Genomic DNA, 24,936 nt, shown 5'->3' with positions numbered 1-24,936 from the left:
TGGGGGAGTGGCAGAGAGTGAGAGAGAGAGACAGAGACAGAGACAGAGACAGAGAGAGAGAGAATCTGAAGCAGGCTCTAGGCTCTGAGCTGTCAGCACATAGCCCAACACTAGGCTCGAACTCACGAACCATGAGATCATGACCTGAGCAGAAGTCCGACACCTAATGGACTTGGCCACCCAGGTGCCCCGTTGGTTTTATTTCTTCACTTCAGAAATGTATTGATTTGTATAGTATATAAAATACTTAAATACTTAAAGGAAATTGTTTTTAAATTTTATACCTGTCTCAAACAATCTAATGCAACAGTCAGTCTGCTTTAAAAGCTCATCATTTATCAGTAAGGCTAAAAATAATCTATCCTAAGTAAGTATACTTAGAAAATAAAGTGTGTTTGCATGGTAGAATGTGGCCATGCAAATTACATGTTTTTATTTGATAAGCCTATGAACAGAGAAAATTTGGACAAGTGTTACTTTATTTTTATTTTATTTTATTTTATTTTAGGTTTTAAATGTTTCATAAGGATCAGTATCAATAGTCAGAAAACAGATTTAAAGATGTCTATTCTTAGGAGACTATCTCTGGTGCAAGCAAGCAGCTGGTTTCTCTTCAGTCTCCTAGCAAAAATTAGATGATATATATTCTTGTGGCTGAACAAAAAATATGTAAATAATATTTTTTCTTCTGATTATGACAGACTAATGGTCTTAGACTTGAATGTGAAAGTTAAAAAATAGAATAAAACCAAGCAAAATAACCTATAAATCTGGGGAAAAATATATATGAGGCAATTTTTCTAGGCATTGAATAGCAGGCAGTGGAGACTTATAATCTTTAGTGGAATGAGTACTAAAGAGGTGAGATGCATATTTGCTCAAGTTTTCTGTGTGGAGGCATTTTTAGGGGCTGTATACAAGAAAATAGAAGCTAAGTGGAGAGCAGCAGCCATTGAGCTGAGGAGGTAGTTGTTTAGAATCTGGGCTCCTGAGGCAGTTGACATTTTCAGGGAAAGGTACTACAGATGAGCAAGCTATGTGGAGGCACTGGACTGCCCTCATGAACTTAGTCAAGGGTTGGGCTCTGCATGTGCAGATTGAGGCTCTCTAACAGACAGCAGTGGCTACAGGGATGACTGTCAAGCCAGTGGCCAAGTCATGGGACACGCAGGAGACCAACCCATACAATATAAGCCCACCCAGAATGTACAGAAATTGCTGTCTTGGACTTACGGCTAGAACCCCAGAGAAGTCAGACCTCAGGAGTGAGGATACCATGGATAGGGCTCATACCCTAGAACTAAAAATGAACTAAAACAGATCTACTCTAAAAACATCAGAATTTTATAATTATGAAGGCTGAAAACATTAAAAGGATTCATGAGAAATGTAATTGTCTTTTAAAACTCTATAAAATATATTATTCATAATCATGGCTAAAATAATGATGTGTTCAAATGAATGAAAGTGGGGATATTTCAAAGCAAGGCGGTCTGCATTCTCATAAATTCTAGAAGAAAATCTTCAAGGTCAGGCAAATGTTATCAGTATTGCAAAGGACATTGATGTAAAATCTGCAGTTACTATTATACCAGAAGTAGAAATTTCACTCTAAGATAAAGAATAACTGGTTGGCTCAGTTGGTAAAGTGTGTGACTCTTAATCTTTAAATTGTGGGTTTGAGCCCCACATTGGGTGTAGCAGTTACTTAAAAATAAAATCTTGGGGTGCCTGGGTGGCTCAGTCGACTTCAGCTCAGGTCGTGATCTCGCAGTTGATGAGTTCGAGCCCCATGTCGGGCTCTGTTCTGACTGCTCAGAGCCTGGAGCCTGCTTCAGATTCTGTGTCTCCCTCTCTCTCTGCCTCTCCTCTGCTCATGCTTTGTCTCTTTCTGTCTCAAAAATAAAGATAATTTTTTTAAATTAAAAAAATAAAATCTTGAAAAAAAAAGAATACGGTAAGAATATCTAGGTTTATTATGTCTATTCAACATTGTATTGTAGTTCTTATCCAGTAAAATAAGTCAGGAGAAATAAGAGATACAAAGCTTTAAAAAAGAGAAGTAAAACACTCTTTATTTGCAGACAGCACATGAATGTACAATATCCTTTAAAAAATCTGCACAACGCTAAGAATAATTAGTGGATTTTGTGAAGTCACAGCATACAAGGTGAATATAAAATAATAAGTGTAATTTTATATCCTGTCATCAAAGGATTGGGAAATAAAATTTTAAAACACTATTATGCCATTAAAATAAATGTTATAAAACATATATAAGACCTTGATAAAACATAGCAGCAATAAAGAGATTTAAATAAATGTAGGGATACATTGAATTTACAAATTGGACAGCTCAAAACTGTTAAGATGATAATTTTCCCAAACTGGATTTATACATTTAATGGTATGACAGTTGAAACACCAAAAATCTTAAAAAAAAAAATCTAAATTGACAAACCGACTTTAAAATTGTATAGAAATGAAAAATACCTGAAATCATCAAAATAATCTTGGAAAAAAGAAGAGCAAAGATGGAAGTCTTGTACTATCTAATTTCAGGACTTAGTGTAATGTTACAATGATCAAGACAATGTGGCATTAGAGTAAGAACAGGTAAATAGAGCAATGGAACAGTGTAGAGAGTGTGGAAATAAATCCACAGAATTACATTCAAAGCATTTTTGACAAAAGTGCTAAGGAAGAAAGGAAATTCAATGGAAAAAGAAAGTCTTCTCAAGAAATGTTACTGAAAGAACTGGATAAATGTACTGAAAACACTAACCTCAACCCCTACCTCACACTATACACATACCAATGAGATGGATCATATAATTAAATGAAAAAATTATAATGCTTTTACACAAAACTAGGACAATATCTTCATGACCCTGAAAGAACTTAGTAACTTCTAATGCTCTCTCCTTCCTTTTATCTTCGTGTCTAGATAAATAGATAAATTGATCTTCATCAAAATGAAAAACTTCTGTTCATGATTCGCCATTAAGATGAAAAGTAAAGTCATACCCCCAGAGAAAACGTTATCAATATACACATCCAGCCAAGGGCTTGCATCTAAAATGAATATTATATTCATACAAACAATTAACAATAAACTAAATAATACAATACTATACTGACAAGAAAACTGAAAAGGCACTTCACAAAGAATGAATGGCAAAAAACATGAACATGTTTATAAATATATAAGAAACATTGGTGAAAATGTATATAAGTGGCAAAAAATACGCAAGAGTATTTAATATCATTTGCTATGAAGGAAATGTAAGTCATAAAAATCATTGCCTAAAGCAGCAAAATTTTAAAAGATTGCACCGAATGTTGGGTAAAGATTTAGAGCAACTAGAATGCTCATGAATTGCTAATGGGAGTGAAAAATGGTACCACCAGTTCGGAATACTTTCTGGCAGTTTTTCAGAAAATTAAAAATTTCTGAAGGTATTTCAGCAACTGAAATACCAGCAACTGTGCTTCTAGGTATTTATTCAAGAGACATTAAAAAAAATCTAAGTACACAAAAAGACTCTTACTAGAATATATATATATATATACATATATATATATATGAATTTTATTCATAATATCATTGAATTTGAAATGGCCCAATATATGTCAATAAATAGATTTATCTATTTTAGGCATATTATGATATATTCACAAAATTAAATAATAGTTAGCATACTTAGAGAATGAACAGATACCAAACATGAATAGGTACAAGGCACAAATGGATCTCCAAAACAATTTGTTAATTAAAAGAAGCCAGAAATTCAAGAATAAGCAAAACTAAGATTTTATGATAAAAATAAAAATAGTTATCTATGATGGTTGAGATTGACTGGAAAGGGACATGGGGGAACTGTCTGAAGTGAGTAACTTCTACCTTGATTGGAATGTTGGCTATATGAGTGTATTCACGTATCCAAATTCATCAGATAGCACAACTGTGGACCTAAGCTGTGCATCTCACTGTATATCAACTTTATCTCATTTAAGAAAAACTTCCATTAAAAAAACCCTTAAATATATGATTTTAGGCAATTAACTCTACGTTTTTTTTACATCAATGTGAAAACAACCTTCTAATTACAAAATCCTTTATTATAGGCAAAGTATGCCAGAGCATACTTTATGCATTGTGTGGGTATTTGTGTGTGTGTATATGAGAGAGAGAGAGAAAGAGAGTGAGTGGGAGAGAGAGAATGGAAGAGAGGGAGGGAGGAGAAGGAAGGGGGGTAGCATTTTTGGGGTGTGGATGGCCTATACTAGCCTCTAGTAGGTTGTCATTTTACTGGATTTTGACTTTGCTGAAATACTAGCACACTTTACTCAATATCATTCTTAGTTTTGTCTCCTTTTCTTGGTCCCTGCCAACATTTCAGAAGAATATGAAGTGTTATAAAGATACTTAGAAAACTGCCACAAGAAATTTAAAAAAATGAAGGAACCCCTTACACAGTGTGTGATACTCAGTGTGTCCTAAAAGTCATCTAGGAGTTAGAGTAGACAGAAAATTGAATGTGTATCAGTGATCAAGTATGAAAACAGATATAGTTCTCTCAACAGTTTAATATTTTCCATATTATTTTAGAAAATATTTAAAACAGTCTTAGAAAATAAGGTTAAAAATCAAACGGAGTAATAATTGTTAAAGTATCTCTAGTGAACAGATTACATTGGGAAACTTAGTCAAGTTTCATTCCCATAAATACCATGATATTAATAAGATCTACTTTTAGAGAACAATTTCCTAACCCTTCATCTACTGGTGCATTTTGTTTTTCAAAATAGTTCAGTATAATAGGACTCTAGTAGTTGCCCTTTCTGTGGTTTCTATATACCTATTTGTTAAAGCTTATTTTGAGTTGTATGAAATTCCAAAATGCAATTAGAAGGAAAAGGGATGAGAAATATGTGTGCACTCATAACTCATAAAGTTTGACAGAGGTGTAACAGAAAATATGTGATTTTTGTAGATGTTCCACCAGGAAAATAATAGGACAGAAAATATATTTTTTTAAGACAAATAACTTGGAGACGGTCCAGATCTGGAGAACATCCACAGAAGTTTTTAAAGTAACATTTAATGGGACAACTTAAAAAGACTAGAATGATTTTGCTCAAATTAAATATCTATCTATCCATACATCATCTATCTAAATTAGTTATATTTTGTAAGTTAGCAAAGGATTCTTTTAACACATATAATTTTCAGGAGTTCATCCCATACTTTCAATGCCTAAAAAAGCACATTGGACAGAATTACACCTTAGAAATGTGAAGAACTTTGTTCATAATTAATTAGTTTTAGTCTTCCACAATAGTTCTTCTGATTTGAATTTTTATATCCCCCAAGTTCAATATAAGAAATGTTTTTAAACTGTTGTGTGAGTAGGTATTAAAGATAGATCTATGAACTTCCTAACACTGATGTTTCACACAGCCTTATATACTGTACTTATAAAATGTACAGCCAGGTGAGTCCAGAATTGTAAGCACCCTCTGAACTGTGTTTGTTGCGCACCAATCTGGGGATGAGAGGACAAACTAGACAATCTGGGAAGTCTCCCGGTGATACCTACTCAGATGTATGTGTGTGGAGGGGATTTAAGGTCCCTACAACCTAGAGCTCAGCAACTGGGAACAGATCTGCAAAGTCAGTAGCCAAAAAATCTCCTTCTTACTACTGATTCATCACATAACTAGGTTCACCAAGAGTTAGCAAGTTAGATTTTACACTGGACAATGAAACTCTTGTGTTGATCTAAGTCCCTTTAGAGTGATGGGGGAAGGTTTTTGCTTTTGTTTTTGAAATAGGCTCTCGATTCTTTGCAAAATAATTCTATATGTATACATGCACCAGGATTTCGTTAACGTTTACTCATTAACGCTAATAATTGTGTTGCAAAAATTCAGTAGCAATCACTTTCAAGATGATTTTGAATTTTAGTAATGGACTTTATATAGTATTGAATTTAAAAATTCATTTATAGCCCTTAATTCATTGTATGGAAAACTTTAAAAGCTCAATAAACACCAACTTTACTTATTTAGTAATTGCTTTTCCTCTGGTATTTTTTAAGGTATTTATTTATTTATTTATTTTACATTTATTTATTTTTGAGAGACAGAGAGAGACAGAGCACAAGTGGGGGAGGGGCAGAGAGTGAAAGAGACACAGAATAAGAAGCAGGCTCCGGGTTCTGAGCTGTCAGCATGAGCAGGGGAGGGGCAGAGAGAAAGGGAGACACAGAATCCAAAGCAGGCTCCAGGCTCTGAGCTGTCAGTACAGAGCCCAACGGGGGCTCAAACTCAAGAACCATGAAGTCATGACCTCAGCCAAAGTTGAATTCCCAACCGACTGAACCACCCAGGTGCTCCCCCTCTGCTATTTTTATGAGTGTTTTTAGAATCCTGATCAAGTTCACACACGTATTGTTTTTTGTTTTGAATTTGAGCCATGTGTCCTACAACTTAATAGATAATGAAATGGTCTTATGATTCTCCTCAATATTTAAGAAAGAAAGAACAAATTAAGTATTTAATTGTGTTACATCGAAACACATATTGAAAACATACCAACAATGGTATAGATTACATGACTATTCTTTTGTTCTAAACAAGTGCTCTTTAACTTTAAATTCATCTCTCACTTTGGTTTTAAATTTAAATTGAAAACTGTTTGTAACACTTTCCCCCAAATAGTTTCTGACAGAAAATTCCTTTCTTAGTCCCTTGCCACTGAAGTGTTTTTCAAGTGTTGCAAATCTGCTCTATCTGTTGCCTTTCCTCTTGAACACAATGAAGACTATAGTTGGCATTCTAGAAAGGAAAAATGGGTTACTGGAAGTTGGACAGAATCCAAGCCTCAGACAGAGAGTTGGAAAAACAGAACTATATAATCCTGAGCCCTGAACAATGTAGTTTAGTCTTAAGCACAAAAATCATTTCTATAACGTATATTCTGTTCCCCTCTTCACGATTTCAAGCTGACTACCTTGTGCCAAATAGGTGCCACTGAATATGAAGGGAATTTGATTTGCAAGTTGAATTTATTTGCAATATAGAATGTTGTGCAAAGGGTAAAACAGCATTGCTTAACCAAGTCAATATTTTCCTATACATGTGCATTTTAAATACAAAAGATGATCCCTGCTTGGTTAGGGAGTTTCGTCCCATCCATGATAATTGATTTTGTAAGGTTTTGAAGAAATCTTGAATTGTCTTCTCTTTTCACTACTGGGAATTTGGAGGAGGGGTGTGGATTTGGGGACAGGGTCTTTGTTCTCATTCAGTTATTTTTTAGGTGGTATATCAAGTATAATGTAAATGTTTCCCTGGAAATGAAGTTGTGTCAAAATACTAAATAGGACTTCTAGTCGCAAAAGGTTTTTCAAACTAACTGCATCTAGAGTTTTGTACCCTTTGTTTGTTATATTCTGAGTACAGATAGAGTCTTTTTCTGAAATCGCATCTGTGCTGTCAACTTCAATGTGTTCTTTTATTTATTTTTTAAAATATATCAATGGGGGCATATAAACTATGAATGGCACTTTTTTTGGAGAGTTGTATTCCCCATAACATATAGTATAGTATCAGCTGCATGCAAAGGTTCAACAAAATGAGAGTTGATTGAATTTTTATAGCCATAATTCCTATGAATGGAGTATAGATCTGAAAAAAATGTACATGGGCCAGTTGAGTGCAAATTTTCCTTTGAGAAAATTTAGAATCTTAAAAAAATAAAGACAGCCCTCTATGTCAGAGACAAGAGGTGAATACTGTTAAACATCTGAGTATGTCATTTTACTTATCAAGCTAATGTAGGTACCCTTAATAATATTTACTTTTATTTAATTTTCTCACAATATAACTAGGAGTGAATAAAGGGCAGGATTCAAGGAGAGAGGAAACGAAGTGCCTGTTTTTGAAATCTAATCTAAAGTGGCTTTAAGAGAACAGACAATTTCTTATTTCAACAAGCAAGACATTAATCATAGATAGAAAAAATGCTCTAATTTAATTAACGGTAATTTCATGTTACTTTCCATGATCTTTATTTTTTCTAGAATTCAACCACCTCAGGGAGCAATTAACCAGTTGTCTGCAGGAAGATAACTTTTTGTTCCATACCGCCCTAGTCTCCCTTCTGTTCCCTGGTCTTCTCTACCTCAAGTGGTGGCTGGGTAATAAACATTCAGTAAATGCTGACTGAATTTCTCTTCTTTCACAAAATATGTATTGTGTTAAATAAGACTATGTGCACTTAGCATAATGTCTCAGAAAAGGTAGTTATTATATACATATATATATATATATATATAGTCATTATTATTATTGATTCTCCAAACATTATAAAACTATTAAATATCTATCAAGGCTGGGGCACCTGGGTGGCTCAGTTGGTTAAGTGTCCGACTCTTGGTTTCGGCTCAGGTCATGAGCTCGTGGTTTGTGAGTTGGAGCCCCGCACCAGGCTCTGCGCTGACAGAGTGGAGCCTGCTTGGGATTTTCTCTCTCCCTCTCTCTGTCCCTACCCTGCTGGCACTGCCTTGGTCTCTCTCAAAATAAATCAATAAACTTTAAAAAACAAACAAAAATCTATTGAAGCTTCATAAACTCATTAGGATTTTATGACTGAATATAGAATATCCTCTGTTGAGTAAGAAGAAAAGTGACATGGGGCACCTCGGTGACTTAGTCGGTTAAGCATTTGACTTCGGCTCAGGTCAGGATCTCGTGGTCCGTGGGTTTGAGCCCCGCGTTGGGCTCCTTGCTGACAGCTCAGAGCCTGGAGCCTGCTTCAGATTCTGTGTCTCCCTCTCTCTCTGCCTCTCCCCCACTCATGCTCTGTCTCTCAAAAAATGAATAAATGTTAAAAATATTTAATAAAAAAAGAAGAAAGGTGACACTATAGCTTCTAATTTCTACACCATCATTAATACAGTGAATGCCACAGACTTTGCTTAAAGTTGCTGTTCTGTCTATGTGTTCTGTGACATCCCTTGCTCGAATTTATTAGCAAATGGGTATTAATGATTTTTTAATCCCCAACTTTCAGGTGCATTCAGTGTCTTCTTTTTCAAATGAATTCCTTTCACCGGTTCCATTATTACTGTCAGCTCTCTCCTGTTTAATCAGTATTCTCATCACCATTTTTAGCTTTAGTATGTTTCTTTCAAAAGAGAAAAAGAAAGCTAGTTATAAGTGGACATACATGAAACATAGCTATGAGATAGCTTTTATTGTCACTCTGTGTTAAGAGCAATGTAGAGGAGACTGCTCAGGGATGTTTGTAAGCTTTCAGGGTTATGCCTTGTTTGCCCCTGTGATCACACATCAAGGGGTGAGAAAATAAAACAGCACTTTAAATGTATTTTTCGTTTCTATGCAAGAGCAGTTTGTGGTGTGCTTGGGTGTGATTGTAGGAATAACACTTGCATTTTGCAGACTCTAAACATCCCGTACTGTAATCAGTGCCGATGGGATTACTGAAAATGCTCCCTAGTGTTAAATATATCAAATCACTCTGTGGTTTATTTGTAAAGGAAAGACGTCCACAGGAAAAGTGAGAAACAGTAGATTTTTGGAATTAGTGTAAACACTGAGGCATAGAATAGATAAAAGGTAAAAAAAAAAAAAATTAGTGGCTTATTGGAATATTTCCTAACAGGCATCGAAGGGGGCAGATATTGATTTGAAACTGTGCTCCATGGATTATGATATACATGTACCTGGATATGTTGTTCTCTCAATTGCATATTTTACATGTTATCAGATATATTTCACATATAAGTAAATATAAAGCCAATTACTATTAAAAGTAATAGGAAGTGCAAAGCTGGATATTTAAGTGTTTAGGTGAATGTTTCCAGATGAGCTAAACATAGGTTCTGGATATAACTGTGGTTTAATTTACTTGACAGTTTTTTTTTTAAGTTTATTTATTTATTTTGAGAGACAGAGAAACAAAGGGAGGGAGTGGGAGAGGGGCAGAAAGATAGGGAGAGAGAGAAGCCCAAGCAGGCTCTGCCCTTTCAGAACAGAGTTTGAAGTGGGGCTCTATTCCACAAACCACAAGATTATGACCTAAACCTATATCAAGAGCTGGGTGCTTAATGAACTGACCTACCCAGCTGCCCCCGCTTGACAGTTTTTAAAGGCCTCTTTCTGGGGAGGTATTGCCCTGGGAATTTGGGGAGATGGAGTGTGGCAAGGTTAGGTCAACTGAAACACAGTGAGAAGGTGCACGCTTTTCCTTTATTATTAGTTTCTAGGCTTACCATGGTCAACATACAGCGCTGAGGAATAAATTAAAAAAAAAAAATTCTGTGGGAGAAAGTGACTATTCTCAGAGGACCCAGGCAGTGGGACTTTGAGGAGAGAGCAGGAACTCTATAAATATATGTCAGGAAAGCTACTGAGAGATACAAGTCTGGTTTGAGCTCACCTAGACTTTGTCAAGTTCAAAGAGTGGTATGAATGGGGAACGCCATCTTTGTGATGCTAGCCATCACATGTCTTTCTGTTCAGTCACACCCAAGATGGACTGTTTGCCTTGTGCCTGGAGTACAGCTGTTATCCTGGGAACTCCCTCCAAAATAATTCTGGGAATTATCTTTGTTTCCTTTGTGTTAAACTTCCTTTCCCTGTAGCCCATGCTTTCATTTTCTTTCTGGCTTCTTTCCTCGTTTTGGTGGAGCAACTTGTGTCAGAAATTCCTAAAAAATGCTTTTGGGAATCTGATTTTTTATATATTCCATGTCTCAAAGTATCCTTGTTTTACCTTCATAGTTGATGTATAATTTAGTTGAGTATGGAGTTCTAGGGTAGAAATAATTTTTCATCATGATTTTGAAAGTATTTGTCCCTTGGTCTTCTAGGTTGCAGTGTTGTTTTTGAGCAGTCTGTGTCCATTTTGATTCCTGATCGCTGTGTATGTGATTCGTATTTTGTCTCTGGAAGCTTGGATAATCTTTGTCCACAAAGCATATATTTTCTTTTTTTTTTTTTAATTTTTTTTCCACGTTTTATTTATTTTTGGGACAGAGAGAGACAGAGCATGAACGGGGGAGGGGCAGAGAGAGAGGGAGACACAGAATCAGAAACAGGCTCCAGGCTCTGAGCCATCAGCCCAGAGCCTGACGCGGGGCTCAAACTCACGGACCGCGAGATCATGACCTGGCTGAAGTTGGACGCTTAACCGACTGCGCCACCCAGGCGCCCCAACAAAGCATATATTTTCAACCTTGACACTGTTACACTTTCGATCAGTGAAGTGAAATATTTCTTTGATGATTTTCTTCCCCCACCCACATCTCTCCTTATGGAATCATGATTATTAGGACCAATTCTGGATTAATCCTTTGTGTTCTTTCCTTTTTTTTTTTTTTTTTTTGTTCAGTCCTTCTCTTCTGTTTTCCGCTCCTTTGATTAATTTCTCTCCTTTATGAAGAATTTTTCAACTTAATATTTCAAACTCAGATGGATTTTAGCTTTATTTCCAAGAGATGTTTAGCAATGAATGTGTTGTTGTTGTTGTTGTTGTTGTTGTTGTTGTTTTATATAGCATCTTCTTGTTTCATGAATGTAATACCTTCTCTTAGCGCTTAAATGATATTATGGTAGGATTTTAGTGGTTTGCTTTATTGTTAAGTTCCTTCAAGTTCCTGTTTTAAAAAGCTACTTTGTCTCTATATTTGCAGGTAGAGAATTTTCTCAGATATCTAGTGATCTTTTTGTTTCTCTGCTCTTAGGTAACAGTGAAAGATTAAAAAGTTGATTAGGGGAGCACCTAGGTGGTTCAACTGGTTGTGAGCATCAGACTCTTGATTTTGGCTCAGGTTATGATCCCAGGGTCATGGGATTGAGCCCCACATCACCCTCCACACTGTGTGGAGCCTCCTTAAGATTCTCTCTCTCTCTCTCTCTCTCTCTCTCTCTCTCTCTCTCTCTCTCCCTCCCTCTCTCCTTTTGCCCCTCTCCTCTGCTTGCACTCTCTTTTCTCTCTAAATTTTTTTAATTAAAAAAACAAACCCTTAAAATATTTTTAGACATTTATTTATTTGTGAGAGACAGAGAGAGGCAGAGCATGAGCAGAGGGGGGCAGAGAGAGGGAGACACAGAATCCAAAGCAGGCTATAGGCTCTGAGCTGTCAGCAGAGCCTGATGTGGGGCTCGAACTCACAAACTGGAGCCAAAGCCAGATGCTTAATTGACTGAGCCACCCAGGTGCCCCTAAAAAATAAACTCTTAAAAAAAGCTGATTAGAAGCTTTATGCATATGGGTAGAAATTGTTAGTATAATTTTCTATTCAAGATACTCTTGCTTTGCCATTTTATGGAGACTTAGTCCTACTTCTGGAATGGTCAGATTTCAATGAGAGGACTCTTTCATTCTCTTTTCTGAAGGGCACAAGCCTGGCTGTCAAACATTCTGGGAATCAAACGGCAGAAGAGGCCTGGGAACTCAGCTGTCATTATGCATAAGTTTGTCTAGTTCCTGTGTTTCTAGTATCCTATCCCACTCTCATTGTGTCTGTTGATGCCACCATTTCCCCTCTCCAGAGAACTTCCAAACTGTGGCTCAGTGGGGAAGAGCAATCACTGAACAGCACAGATGTGGGATGTGGAGAACCATCTAAGAATCCATCTCCTTAAACTTCTAATACTCAAGGATCCTTATTTTAACCCTCACACATTTTTAGTAATATGTGTTTTTTTTTCTTTTTTGAGAGAGAGAGAGAGAGAGAGAAAGAGAGAGAGAGAGAGGCAAAGGGAAAGGGAGAGAGGCAATCTTAAGCAGGCTCCATGCTCCGAGCAGAGCCTGACGCAGGGCTTGATCTCAGGATTGTGAGATCACGCCCTGAGCCTAAATAAAGAGTCAGGACTCTTAACACACTGAACCACATTTAATATGTGGTTTAAATAAGGTTGGCCCTTAGCTTTTCCTGTTGCTGAATTTGGTCCTTTATGTAACAGTGCATATGGGTTAGTTGGATGGATTATTAAGTAATATGAAGAACATGTCAACGTTTTAGCAACAAAAATATTAGAAAATAGGCCATCTGATAATTAACATACAATTGGATTGGAGACTCAGGAAGTTGTTAAATTTGAATCTAAAATGAGATAGTCTGACTTGGATCTCAGAAGACTTATTGTTTGTTCCAGGTGTGCATCTTAAGAAACTTGCAGGATTTGTATGGTTTGAACTCAAAACCACATACTGCTCAGTGATGAATTTTGCTCTGAGTTTTGTGGTTGACCTGAAATCCCAATACAAAGGAAAAGCCCAGGAGTGTGAAACCAGATCAGCCAAAATATGAGATTCTTCATATGAATACTCTGTGATCTGAGACCGCTAAGGATCCCTTGACTCTAATTACAGTGTGGTCTCATTCAATAAATGTGGGAAGATCGTATGATTTCTTTATTGATTTTGGCACCTGTTACATCTTTTATTAGATCTAACACGTGTTCTGAAGTAGGTCTCCAATTATAGAAAACATCTTTTAATACAATGTATAGATTCATATAACTCACCGTTATATCAAAAACTGCATAAATATTACCTTCTATGACACATGATTCATTCTTCTAATTATTTTAAATACAATTTTATTAACAACCATAAAATAAGAGCAATGCTATTTAATTTTTCTATGATCTTCCTCTCCTTCTCCAAGAGTAATATACTATTTAAGGATCATAGAGATTCTACTAGTCTAGCATGTATTTTTAAGTTTTAAAGTAGCTAGTGGAAACTGAAAATAAATATATGACATTAAGATTCTAAGTTATCATTATTTATTTGAATTCCTTTCAGAGAAGAAAGGAAAAAAGGAATATATCATTAGGAACAATACTATTTTGTAATATGGGCAGGGTTCACTTAAGAATAAGTGGCTGAGGGGTTTTGCTTTTGGCTAAGTTGGATTAACAGGACCTGTATATTCTCCCTCCTGAAACAACGAACCAACCAACCAACCAAAAAAAAAAAAAAAGAAAGAAAAGAAAAAGAAAAAGGAACCAGAACCTGATGCATATTCCTGTATTCGTTCATTCCACATGTATGTTGAATACCCACTGTGTACCAGAGATTGAGTTAGGAGGTGAGTATACAAAAATGAGCCAAGCTAAAGTGTTGCTGTTGTCAAGCTTAAAATCTAGTCAGGGAGACAGACAGCAAATAAACACTTCGTAGGAAATAAACGTGGGTACCGATGGCCACTTGTGGTCCTCGCCTAATAGATCAGGTACCATTATATTAATTATAGAGCATATATGTGATATATTTTTATATATCATTCTATCCTTCTTAAAAATGTATAAAACCAGGTAATTATGTCTCTAATAACTTTATATGTCATTAAATACAACCACATTTCTCCGTGACCTCTTTGAATGCACCAAATTTCACTGATGAAACCCTATTGGCGGAAACAATTTATAGTTTGCTTTTGTTTCAAAATGACATACCAAACCACAGATTGAACTTGAGTGAACCCTATTAAAGGTATCATACCAATTTAGAATTTAAAGTACTTAATTTGAGAAAGACATTTATATGTTCAGCTACAAAAAATTCTCATATCTTTCACGCTATGCAAACTCTGTTTTAACCTTCATTTTTCCTCCACAGAGAAATTCCAAACAAATTTATTCAGGCTTTTCTTTCTTCCCATTAAATATAATTATTTTTTGTTGGATAAAATGTTTCTAAAATTCTCCAAAATAAGCACTGAATACATTAAAAGTATGCTATGAAAAAGATATCCATTATGTAAATAAACATATTGAAACTCTAACTATTGGTACACTTAGGGTGAGTGGCTTCAGTTTGACATTGTATATATAATGACATAAAACTTATCTCTTAATTACAATCAAAGGAAGTGAGAATAGATTTCAGGCTTGGGGAAGGGCTGTTGAAGGGGTAATAGACTTTTGATGTCTGTCTTGTCACAGTAGCACAATAGCTAATTCCTGTGACTCCTGACCTTTTAGTGTCTCCTAACCAAGTATTGGCATTAATCTACTGCTTATCTGTCACCCACCACATTGTATAGTTCCCATCTCTGTTTTCAATTATCAGTCATTAGAGAAGGCACCGAACAATTTCAGAAGAAAACTCACAAAACCTTTGACCTGTTTTTGTCAGATAACCACAAGTATTCACTCTAGATAAACTATCATTTCATTGTATTCAAGACGTAAAGGAAGGTTCTTTGCTGTATAAGCACTTACTGTAACCTCTATCACCTTCAGGTGGTTAAAAATGGACTGTTTTATTTTACTGATGGAACAGAAGAATTTGCAAGGTCATTCAGTGAAATCTGGTGAGATTAGAATGGTTGACCTCTAGCTGCCAGGCAATCTATAAAACCCACAGATTTTTCTAGTAAAGAAAACATGTGAACTAAATATTTACCAAAAGGTGATTATCAGACAGCTGGGCTTTTATGTTGACTTCTTACAGGCAAACACAAACTTTTCTCAAATATTTGTACACAGTGTGATTGAAATCTGTTATTAATATACTAAATATATTCACTTGTTATTAAATAATCATTTTTCATTACAGTAAGTGAATTAATCAGGTATTATCTTCTGTTTTAACTATCAACTAATTTTTGAAATTTAATATTAATATCTAACTCACAAAAGATGAACATTTGTTTTAAGTTCCCATTAATAATTTCTGGTATAAAAAGCTTATAATAAAAACCATAACAAAATATTTTCTGTGTTTAGGATGCATTGTTGATCCTCAGGGATAAAAAGAACTAAGTGACTGTCAGACTCCCTTAAAGAGGAGATGCGTCAGAACCAGCAAATTTGATTAGACTAATGGGCAATATGTGAACATCAAATTATGTGCAGCTGTGTTCTCTACCTCATAGATGTGAAATATCTAAACAAGGTATCAAGTAAACACAATTATTTTCTATCCATCCACCCTTATAAAAATCTAGCTCTAGCCTGAAGTTTTTTTTAACACTACTGAACAAATTAAAAAGCCAATAATATTTATTCCATTTATGAATATACCTATATTCCAGGGAAACATACTGACATTCTGATGATCAAAATGGTTGTGTTTTAGGACAGGTAACAATTTTCTATCATTAAACTTTTATTGACCATTTGCTATAGAAAAAAGTCATGTTTGGGGGTTTGTGCAGGAATATGAAGATAACAAACAAAACAAAAAGAAAATATGGATATTTCTCTAAAGTATCTCACCCCTGGGGTACTTACATGGTGATGTAATAATTACAATGCAAGTGGAAAGTTACTAATATGATAGCTACCACTTTCTGAGAACTTACTGTGTTGCAGACACCTACATGAAGACTCTCTCAAATATCATTTAACCTTTACAACACACTGCCTTTTATTATCGACCTCCATTTTAAAGATGGATAAATAAAGGCATTGCGATGTTGAATAACTTTCCTAATACCACACTCTTTAGTAAGTTAGGTAAATTAAATGGAATTCAAGTTTGTTTGTTTTTTTACTTCAAATCCAGCACTCTTAAGTATGGCATTCTGTCATGGCCATTATCAAAAGGGAGGTACAGAAAAAGTGCACAGGTACTGAAAATGTCTCCAGCAGGAAAAATAACTTGGACAGAACATTTCAAAGTAGTATTTGTGGCACTGGAAATGGAGATTTTAAGCAGACGTAGGATTTGGAGCTCTGAAAGTAGGGAATGCATTTTAGTTAGAGGAAAAAGTGAGGAAAACTATCAAGTTAGGAGAGGAAGGGGATTATTGAGGAATCATTAATTCATCCAACTTTCTTTCAAAAGTGTCGACTATACACTTGCCTGTGATATTGGTTACAAAAAAATAATTTCCTGTCTTTGGTTATTAGAATACAGAATGCATTGATGAGAATGGGAATAGTGAAAAACTGATCTGTTCCCAGTAAATTCTTACCACTCCTCGTATTGCACTGCTTGTGCTCAGATTCCATATTGTGCAATGACAACGAACTATTTATTGTTCATTCTTTGGCTATAAGCTCCCAAATCTCTTTCCATCTATATGAATCCTTTATCTGGAAAAACTTCTTTAAGACCAAGCTCAAAATGATCTCCTCCTGAAGCCTCCTATACAATGTGTTGTTCCTTCCTTCATTATTCTGCCTTATATTACACTTATCCCTGGAAGCCTCAACACAATTGTATCACAATTGCACTTTTCCGTGTCTGTCTTCCTTATCATGGGCACATATCTCTTTTCTTCTTATATCTCTGTAGCTTTTAGGGCTTGACCTAGAATAGTTATTCAGTAAATATTTTGGGATTGAATAAATGGAGAAGTAGCACGGTAGCTAGTTTTAGGATAATCAAAATGAGTATGTGTGGAAGATGAGAAAGAAAAGCAGCCATCTGACAGCCAGGAGATGGACTGCATCCAATAAAGGAGATGGACCAAAAATTTGATATATATTGCTTTTATGAAATCAGAAATTACTTAATTGTTAGTGTTTATTTATTTTTATTAAATATATCCATTTTCATGCCAATGCTTGATATGTAAAGGGTTATCATTATAGCATTCTAATAACCACCGAGGGCTGAATGCTGGGCTCATCCAATCTGGAGCCAAGTAGAGCATGGTGCCATCTTCATTGTGTCCTAAAGCTGTCTTCATACAAGATTGAATTCTTTGTGTTCCTAAGTCGTTTCTATTTTGTAAAGCAAAATAATATTTACCTATTGGGTCATGAATTAAATTTTGTAAGTTTCAAAATCACATGTATTTGAAATTGATTCAGGAATCAATTTGTTTAGGCATTTCATTAAGATATGTAAAATATTTAACCATCTCACCTTTCTTTTCCTTCTTTAGAAAACTGTATTTATGAAGCATTTATGAGTACAAGTAAGGGTATTTTAACTACAGAACACTTGAAAGTCCATTGAAACTGTTCTTTGAAACAGCACATTCAGGGGGACCGTTTTCTCTCCTTCAGGTCAAACATGACTGGGGTGTCAAGAGGCTCTTAGGGTTTCTGGAATCTGGAGTTTACCATACTCTCCGGAATGGTTATCCATTTAAAGGAACATGTACATGTGTACTCACTGATCAATGAATAGGCCTTTATAGGACAAGTTTATGTTTCTCAATGGACTAGTCAGTGAAGGATATCTTGTGAAGTGATATATCTTGGTAGTCACATGTTATCTTTGTTTTTTTTTCCCCTTTAACTTTAAAATGCAGCACAGATAAGTAATAATTCTATGAGTAATCTCTTAATGATTTTTTGCACTCAGCAGCAAACAATGATCTGTACTCTTTCAACAGCTGGCTAGGCTCCTGGGAGAATGCTATCTTTGCCTTGCAGCTACTGATTCTATTTGTGTCTTCCAAGTTATAGCCCTTGTGTGGGAGATTAAGGCTGGTTGCCCATGAATGCATCTCCTTAAGACTGCAGATACATCACAGAATAGATAAAACTTCAATCCTCTGTTAATTAATTATATTCTCCAGATGTTGTAGACATAAAAATCTTTAATCGGGACATTTCTATACAATTTCTATTAGTGATAAAGACATTCAGAGAGGTGTCTGTTTGGAAAAAAGAAAGACTGCAATCAGTCATTAACTTCTGTTCAGTTGTATCTTGGCAATAAAAGGTTTCAGTGGCTGTCTTTAAACACAAGAAGCTTAATCTTTGCAAAACGTTAGCAATTTAGAGCATTGAGAATGTAGTTTGGTGCTTATATAAGGCAGTCTGTTTCTTTTTACTGTCAGCCCATTAATTATAGAATGTGACTCTTTGGATTCATATTCTACCTTTTGTGTGCTTTGATGTTGCCACTTTTTAAAACCAAATGGTAATAATAAATTAATTCTTTGGTTCTCTCAGGGTTGGTGAGCTTTCAGTTGCTCTTGGTAGTTCGCATAGATGGAAATGTTTGCAATATTCAAAAACCTGCTTCCTGAAAGCGATTATTCACCATCATTATGATTGTATTTTGTGTGATAAACGTTCTAAATTTTGCTGACTTATTGATGGTTTATTTTCTCTGAGTTTGCATATATATATGTTATATGTTATATATGGTATAACATATATATGCATTACATATATAACATATATGTATAGTACATAACATATTATATAATATATAATATATAATATATAATATATAATATATAATGTATAATGTAAAATTATATAACATATAATATAATAATATTATATATATTATGTTATAACATATATATATGCAGTACAGCAACTCTTTAATTTTTGTAGACAGAACTGTTGGCAACCATCATCTTAAATAAAAATAAAAAATAAAAAAAATAAACAGTCCAATATTGATGGCCTTATTTCATTTTTATGGTGATATTCATTGGCTTACACCTAACAATCTTCAAAACAAGCATGTATCGTAAAGAGAGTGTGGCATTAGTGTAATGTACATATGGCTGAAAATACAGCCTATGAACCTTGTTAGATATATAAGCAGATATGAACATAGCAGTCTGGGCAGGTCATTGTGTTCTCTTTTTAAATGCAATTCCCATAGGTGAATTGATTGATACAGGAGGTGTGTTTTAAATCTACTTAAGTTTATTCCCAAACTCTCTTTTTCACTTCACATGAGAGAAATGGTATCTATGGTAAGAGAAAAAAGAATGGTCTTCACTAGAGAAAAGGGTCAACCTCCTGACCTCAGTATGTTTTAACATGTGTCATTCTATCCCCTTTGACAAATCTGGGTCTTCTTTCGATGAGCTAACCCTCTTGCCTTCCTTTTTGTTTTTCCATTTGTTTTCTGTTTGTCTAGTAATTAAGAGAGTCTTTTCTACTACCAAAGAGGAATGTAATTATGATTTTATGGAGTCTTATGTCTTTTAATCTGGTAATACAGATTTTATTAGAAATGATAATAAAGGTGATTAAGGAAACTCATGGTATTTAGTTGATATAATATACAAATTAAAATGCAGATTGGAAGGACCAAATATTTAACACAATATACATAAAAAACAAAAGATGTATATATTTTTCTGATTTTTTTCTTGTTTACTTGCTTATCTTTTAAGCTTTCCAAGACATTTATAACTGCAGTGGGTTGTAGTACATTGTAATATATGGTGAAATAATGCTTAATTTTTACTCAAATCATCAGATATGAACAAGGCAAGGATATCTCTTACAAAAAGCTTACACTTAAGGGATATAAAACGTGGCTGTATGTTCTTTTTCAACCTGTTTGAGAAAGTTATTCTGCTGGTAGGTCTGGTGGAGAAAAAGTTGGAGAATGGAGGGATCCAGCTGGTGAGTTACAATTATTTTAAAATAAGGTTGTAGTAAAAGAATGAGCTTGCATATTAATATAGATGTTATATAATATTAATTCAAGCTCTGAATACAATCACTTGTTTAGTCGTAAAAACTCCTCAGATAAGAAATGGAATCAATATTAAATAAGTGAATATAATACAGTATTTACCCAGATAAATATTGGAGGCACTGAGTTCTAGAAGAATGAGCAGATTCCAGAAAGTATGGCATCCTCTTAAGTAGGAGCATCACAGAGAAGAATGAAAGCATTGAAAGATCAACTTTGCTGAGTAATAATGAGATAAAACAAACAAAACCACATCCAGAAAATAACAAATAAATACAGTGTTGTGTTGTTGAGGGATGAGGAATTGAAATCTTGGCTGTGGAATGAAATTTATTCTCTCCCAATTATATATTGTGGGCTCTTGGGCAAGTTATAGAAACTTACAAACATAAGTAAGGTTGTAAGGATTAGACAAATATGTGCCAAACAAATGAGAGTTAAAGAAATTATCATGCCTTTTGTCATCGGGTAATGCAGCAGGATGATACTTAGTGAACAGAGCCAGATTTTGATCCATTCATATAGTCTTTCATTTAGTATTTATTGAAAGATTTCTTTGGATCAAGCATTCTTTGTGTTAGATGCTAATTAACTATTGTTGATCAAATCCTTGATTGCTGAAAAACATTGTGTAAATATAGCTATGAACTAGTCTCTAAGTACAGAACTGTAGGATGTCATTATGTAGGTGGTATGGACATTGAACAAAGATTTATAATGAGCTTTAGAAGACAGACATCTGTTACCGCCTAGCTGTCATCACCCAATTTCTTATTCTTAAATTAGGGATATTAATATTTCACACCTCCCTAGGATTGCTCTTTGAGGTAACTGAGCTTACCTTGTGAATATTTGTGAGCATCATTAGGAGTGCAAAGCTATATAAATATAAGTTTTATTCCATTATTCACTCCAAGATGTCCCATGGAATTTACTAGTGCAATTATAATTCAAAGCAATAGGATATAGGAATTTGAGTCATTGGACAAATCTGCACTGCAACTTTATTTTGTGTGGTATATTTAATATAAAATTTTATTAAACTCTTTGAAAATTTGCCTCCTTAAGGAGTTAGGTTAAATAGCCTGGATTAGAAAACTGAAATTTTATAATAACAGCTGAAATTCTAGCTTTCCACTTTATTATACTAACATCTCACAGGGGATTCCAAAACAGTAGATGACTTTACATAATATGAATTCAATACTTACCTGCATTATGCAGGTGTGTGCTTTAGATTGGATGCTAACCTGTGTCTCAGGCCTTATTTTTAGGACTATAATTTCTTTGGTCTAAATTTCAAATAAAAAATGGTTGTTAATGAAAAATTGCATGATGATTGTTATTTAGAATTTTAAATATTGACTTTAAGAATAGAAAAATACGTTTTTGAATGGCTGGTTGGTTTATACATCATAAAATATGGAAGTCCTCAAGCAGAGTCTGGAACAGTGCAACCTAGTCAAACACATGAACATTTCTGTAGCAAAGCAGTAAATATTTATAGAAAGTGGGATAAATAGAGACTTTAAATTGCCTCAAATCAGCTAATTTCCAGTTCTCCTGCCAAACTAACTTGAAGTTAAACAGTTTTCAGAGCTTTTTGGATTTTGGACTTGTGAATATGAGATTTCAGATCTCTAGTAAAGCATAAATACTTAATAAATTAGGACACGGTAATAATCTACAAGCAGAAGCTGCATAAGAACATAGCTTGGTGGCCTCAACTACTTGAATTCATATTCTTTGGTCTTTATTCTCTCTGCCTCCTCAGTTTTTTTTTTTTTTTTTACCTTCAAAGTAGAGATAATCAGAGAACATACCTCATTGGTTGTTACAAAGTATAATATGTTAATATGAATGAAATGCTTAGAACAGTGCCCAAATATAATGAGGATCAGAAAAGAATAAGTTTGCAGTGAATTAAATTTAGTTCTTTGTAAACAAAAGTTGTGGCGAGTTTTTTTTTTTAATTTTATTGTTTATTTTTGAGAGAGAGAGAGAGAAAGCAAGCAGGGTAGGAGCAGAGAGAGAAGGACACACAGAATCCGAAGCAGGCTCCAGGCTCAGAGCTGTCAGCAGAGAGCCCAACGCGGGTCTCAAACTCACGAACCGTGAGATCATGACCTGAGCCAAAGTTGGCTGGTTAATGGGCTGAGCCACCCAGGCGCCCAATCGGCAAGTTTTAATATGGCAAGTTTTAAGGCACTTTCAGTTATTAGACATCCAGTTTATAGGCATTTTCTACCCTTACGCATTCCCACTCACATACCTGAGTCAGGAGGATGGACAAACAGTACAGAGGGAGATATGTTCATACCAGTCTAAGCTATTGCCAGCAGAAGGTTAGACGGAGAAGTTTAAATTATGGACCAAAATAGCATCCTAAAAATGGGATTGTCTTCCTTATTTAGTGAGAAGCTGATTACTGATCTTCCTGGGAGCAGACCTCTCTCAGGACCAAGATAGTGATACTTAAAAAAACAAAACAAAACAAAATGTCATGCTGAGATTGTGTCAGTATGTGCCTGACTGCCAGAACACTGTTCTTGTCAAGCTTCCCGGGGCCAGGTGTAGATTATATTTTTCTTTGCTGGCTTAGGTATGGGAGGTGGAGGTGGAGATGAGCTCCCTGCCCTCCTAAACGGCCTCCTACTCCTGGGGAAAATAAACTGAAGATTGTTTCAAAGGATGAAGGCCAGGAATCATGCATTCCTTTGTCATGAGCTTCCTCTAGACATGGAACCCATCTGGTCCTGGAACTAAGAGTTCTAGCAGCCATGGCCTCCACCCTCATTCCTGGTTGGTCGTGACCCTCTTATCTTTTCCTTAATATTAATCCTTCCTCTTGTTTAGGACCCCCAAGTTTCACATAATTACAGCAGCGTTGACATGATTTCAATGATGCACCTAAAGATATTTTCCTATCTTCCTGCAATTTTTGAAACTTAGGAGTTCATTTATGCAACTTACCCATTTTTTATCTTCTTGTAACAAAATTTTAGCAATAGAACACATCACTGGAAATATGTAGAAGTATTATTATAGGCTGTAATTGTGAGGCACCTTGTTCCCAGTGCTTTGCAGTGTAATTTTTGTGATCCTGACCTATATATTATCTTAGATAACAGAGAGATTTTGAGCAAGCTACCAATACTGAGAAACATAACTCCACCACATGATAGTGCATTACTAAAAATGAGTCCTTTGCATAGATAATTTCTTACGATGGTTTTTGGTGTTCAGTGGATATAGTATCAAATAATATACTATTTTACAAAGCCAGGTTATATAATAATATGCCTCACACTTACTACCCAAATTCTTCAACATTCCATAATGTTCCCAAGAGGAAAAGTTCTCTGACTTCACTTGGTGGGAAGGTTGCTGAAGGGGGAAAATATGTTTTCCTCTCTATTTTGAGTAAGAACAGACAGAAGTCTTTGGAAGGCTTTATGCTGCCCCATGGATAAGGAGGTTATACCAAACAATGTATAAGAAGTAATAAAAGTGCTTTTTTTTTTTTAAACAAAAGAAGGACATTTCATTTGCTGAAAGGAGAAAAAAAAATTCTGGGGAAGGCATTTTAGAAATAATCCCTCTCGTGAACCTGAATTTACTTTATTTACTTGACCTTTGCAATGTCATAAACATAGTTCTTATGCTCCTGCAATTTCTCAGTCCTCCTTGCTATTTTCCTCCCTCAGCTGTGCTAAATCTCATCACTGACTTCACCTGGAACCCTGGGGGTTTCTATTACATATCCCTAATTCCTGTATGAACCCCTCTGTGTTCTGGTACCTGATAAAATAGTAGTAATCATTTTACAACCTTCGCTTTTAAAAACATTTTTGGATACCCTTTCTAGTTAGGATCTAAGAATTTGTATGAAACCACAGAGGTTATATTGCTTTTGAAATAAAGGTTGTTGGTTTGTGGAATTTCCTTCAACTGGAAACATGTATGAGCCTGCGGTTCCAGTGTTTTCCCAGTTTTATAAATATCCTACTTGCTTGTTTTCATCTTCAAAGCAGGAGAATTTACCATTAATTTCCATATTTTATAAAGGATTAACTTTTTTCCTTCCCTTTTTTTTTTCTTTTCCAGTTGAAAGAGACAAGGATTTTTCTCACCAGCGAAGGCATTACAAAGAATTCAGGTTTGATCTGACTCAAATTCCTCATGGGGAAGCAGTGACAGCAGCTGAATTCCGGATATACAAGGACCAGAGTAATAGCCGATTTGAAAATGAAACAATTAAGATTAGCATATATCAGATCATCAAGGAATACACTAATAGGTAACAACTCTATGTCTAACTTACTATCCTAGCAAATGAATTGTAGTTAAATCCATTGATAATCATGTGATCTATCATATTATGTTTTCTTTGGGTGTAATGACATTCAAAGCCAGGTGTAGACACATTGAAAGTAAGAGTAATGGGTCTGAAGAGTGCCTTCCACATTCCCCAGCTTCTCCTTCCTCCTAACACCAATCTGCACTGGATGGTCCCATGCTTCCCCCAT

General features: G+C 35.1%; 1 protein-coding gene across 1 annotated transcript in view; it reads left to right on the top strand.

Annotated features, from left to right (window-relative positions):
- The window catches only part of BMP5 (bone morphogenetic protein 5), a 117,334-nt gene that overhangs the window by 34,153 nt on the left and 58,245 nt on the right, over positions 1 to 24,936 (top strand). The window contains exon 2 of the mRNA XM_047860435.1: positions 24,515 to 24,707. Within this exon, the coding sequence (XP_047716391.1) occupies positions 24,515 to 24,707 (193 nt within the window). The remainder of the gene's footprint in view (positions 1 to 24,514; positions 24,708 to 24,936) is intronic.

The sequence above is a fragment of the Prionailurus viverrinus genome, chromosome B2 (genome assembly GCF_022837055.1).
Source record: "Prionailurus viverrinus isolate Anna chromosome B2, UM_Priviv_1.0, whole genome shotgun sequence".
NCBI classification, from domain to species: domain Eukaryota; kingdom Metazoa; phylum Chordata; class Mammalia; order Carnivora; family Felidae; genus Prionailurus; species Prionailurus viverrinus.
The sequence above is the reverse complement of the archived record's forward strand: the minus strand, read 5'-3'. Positions and strand labels throughout refer to the sequence as shown.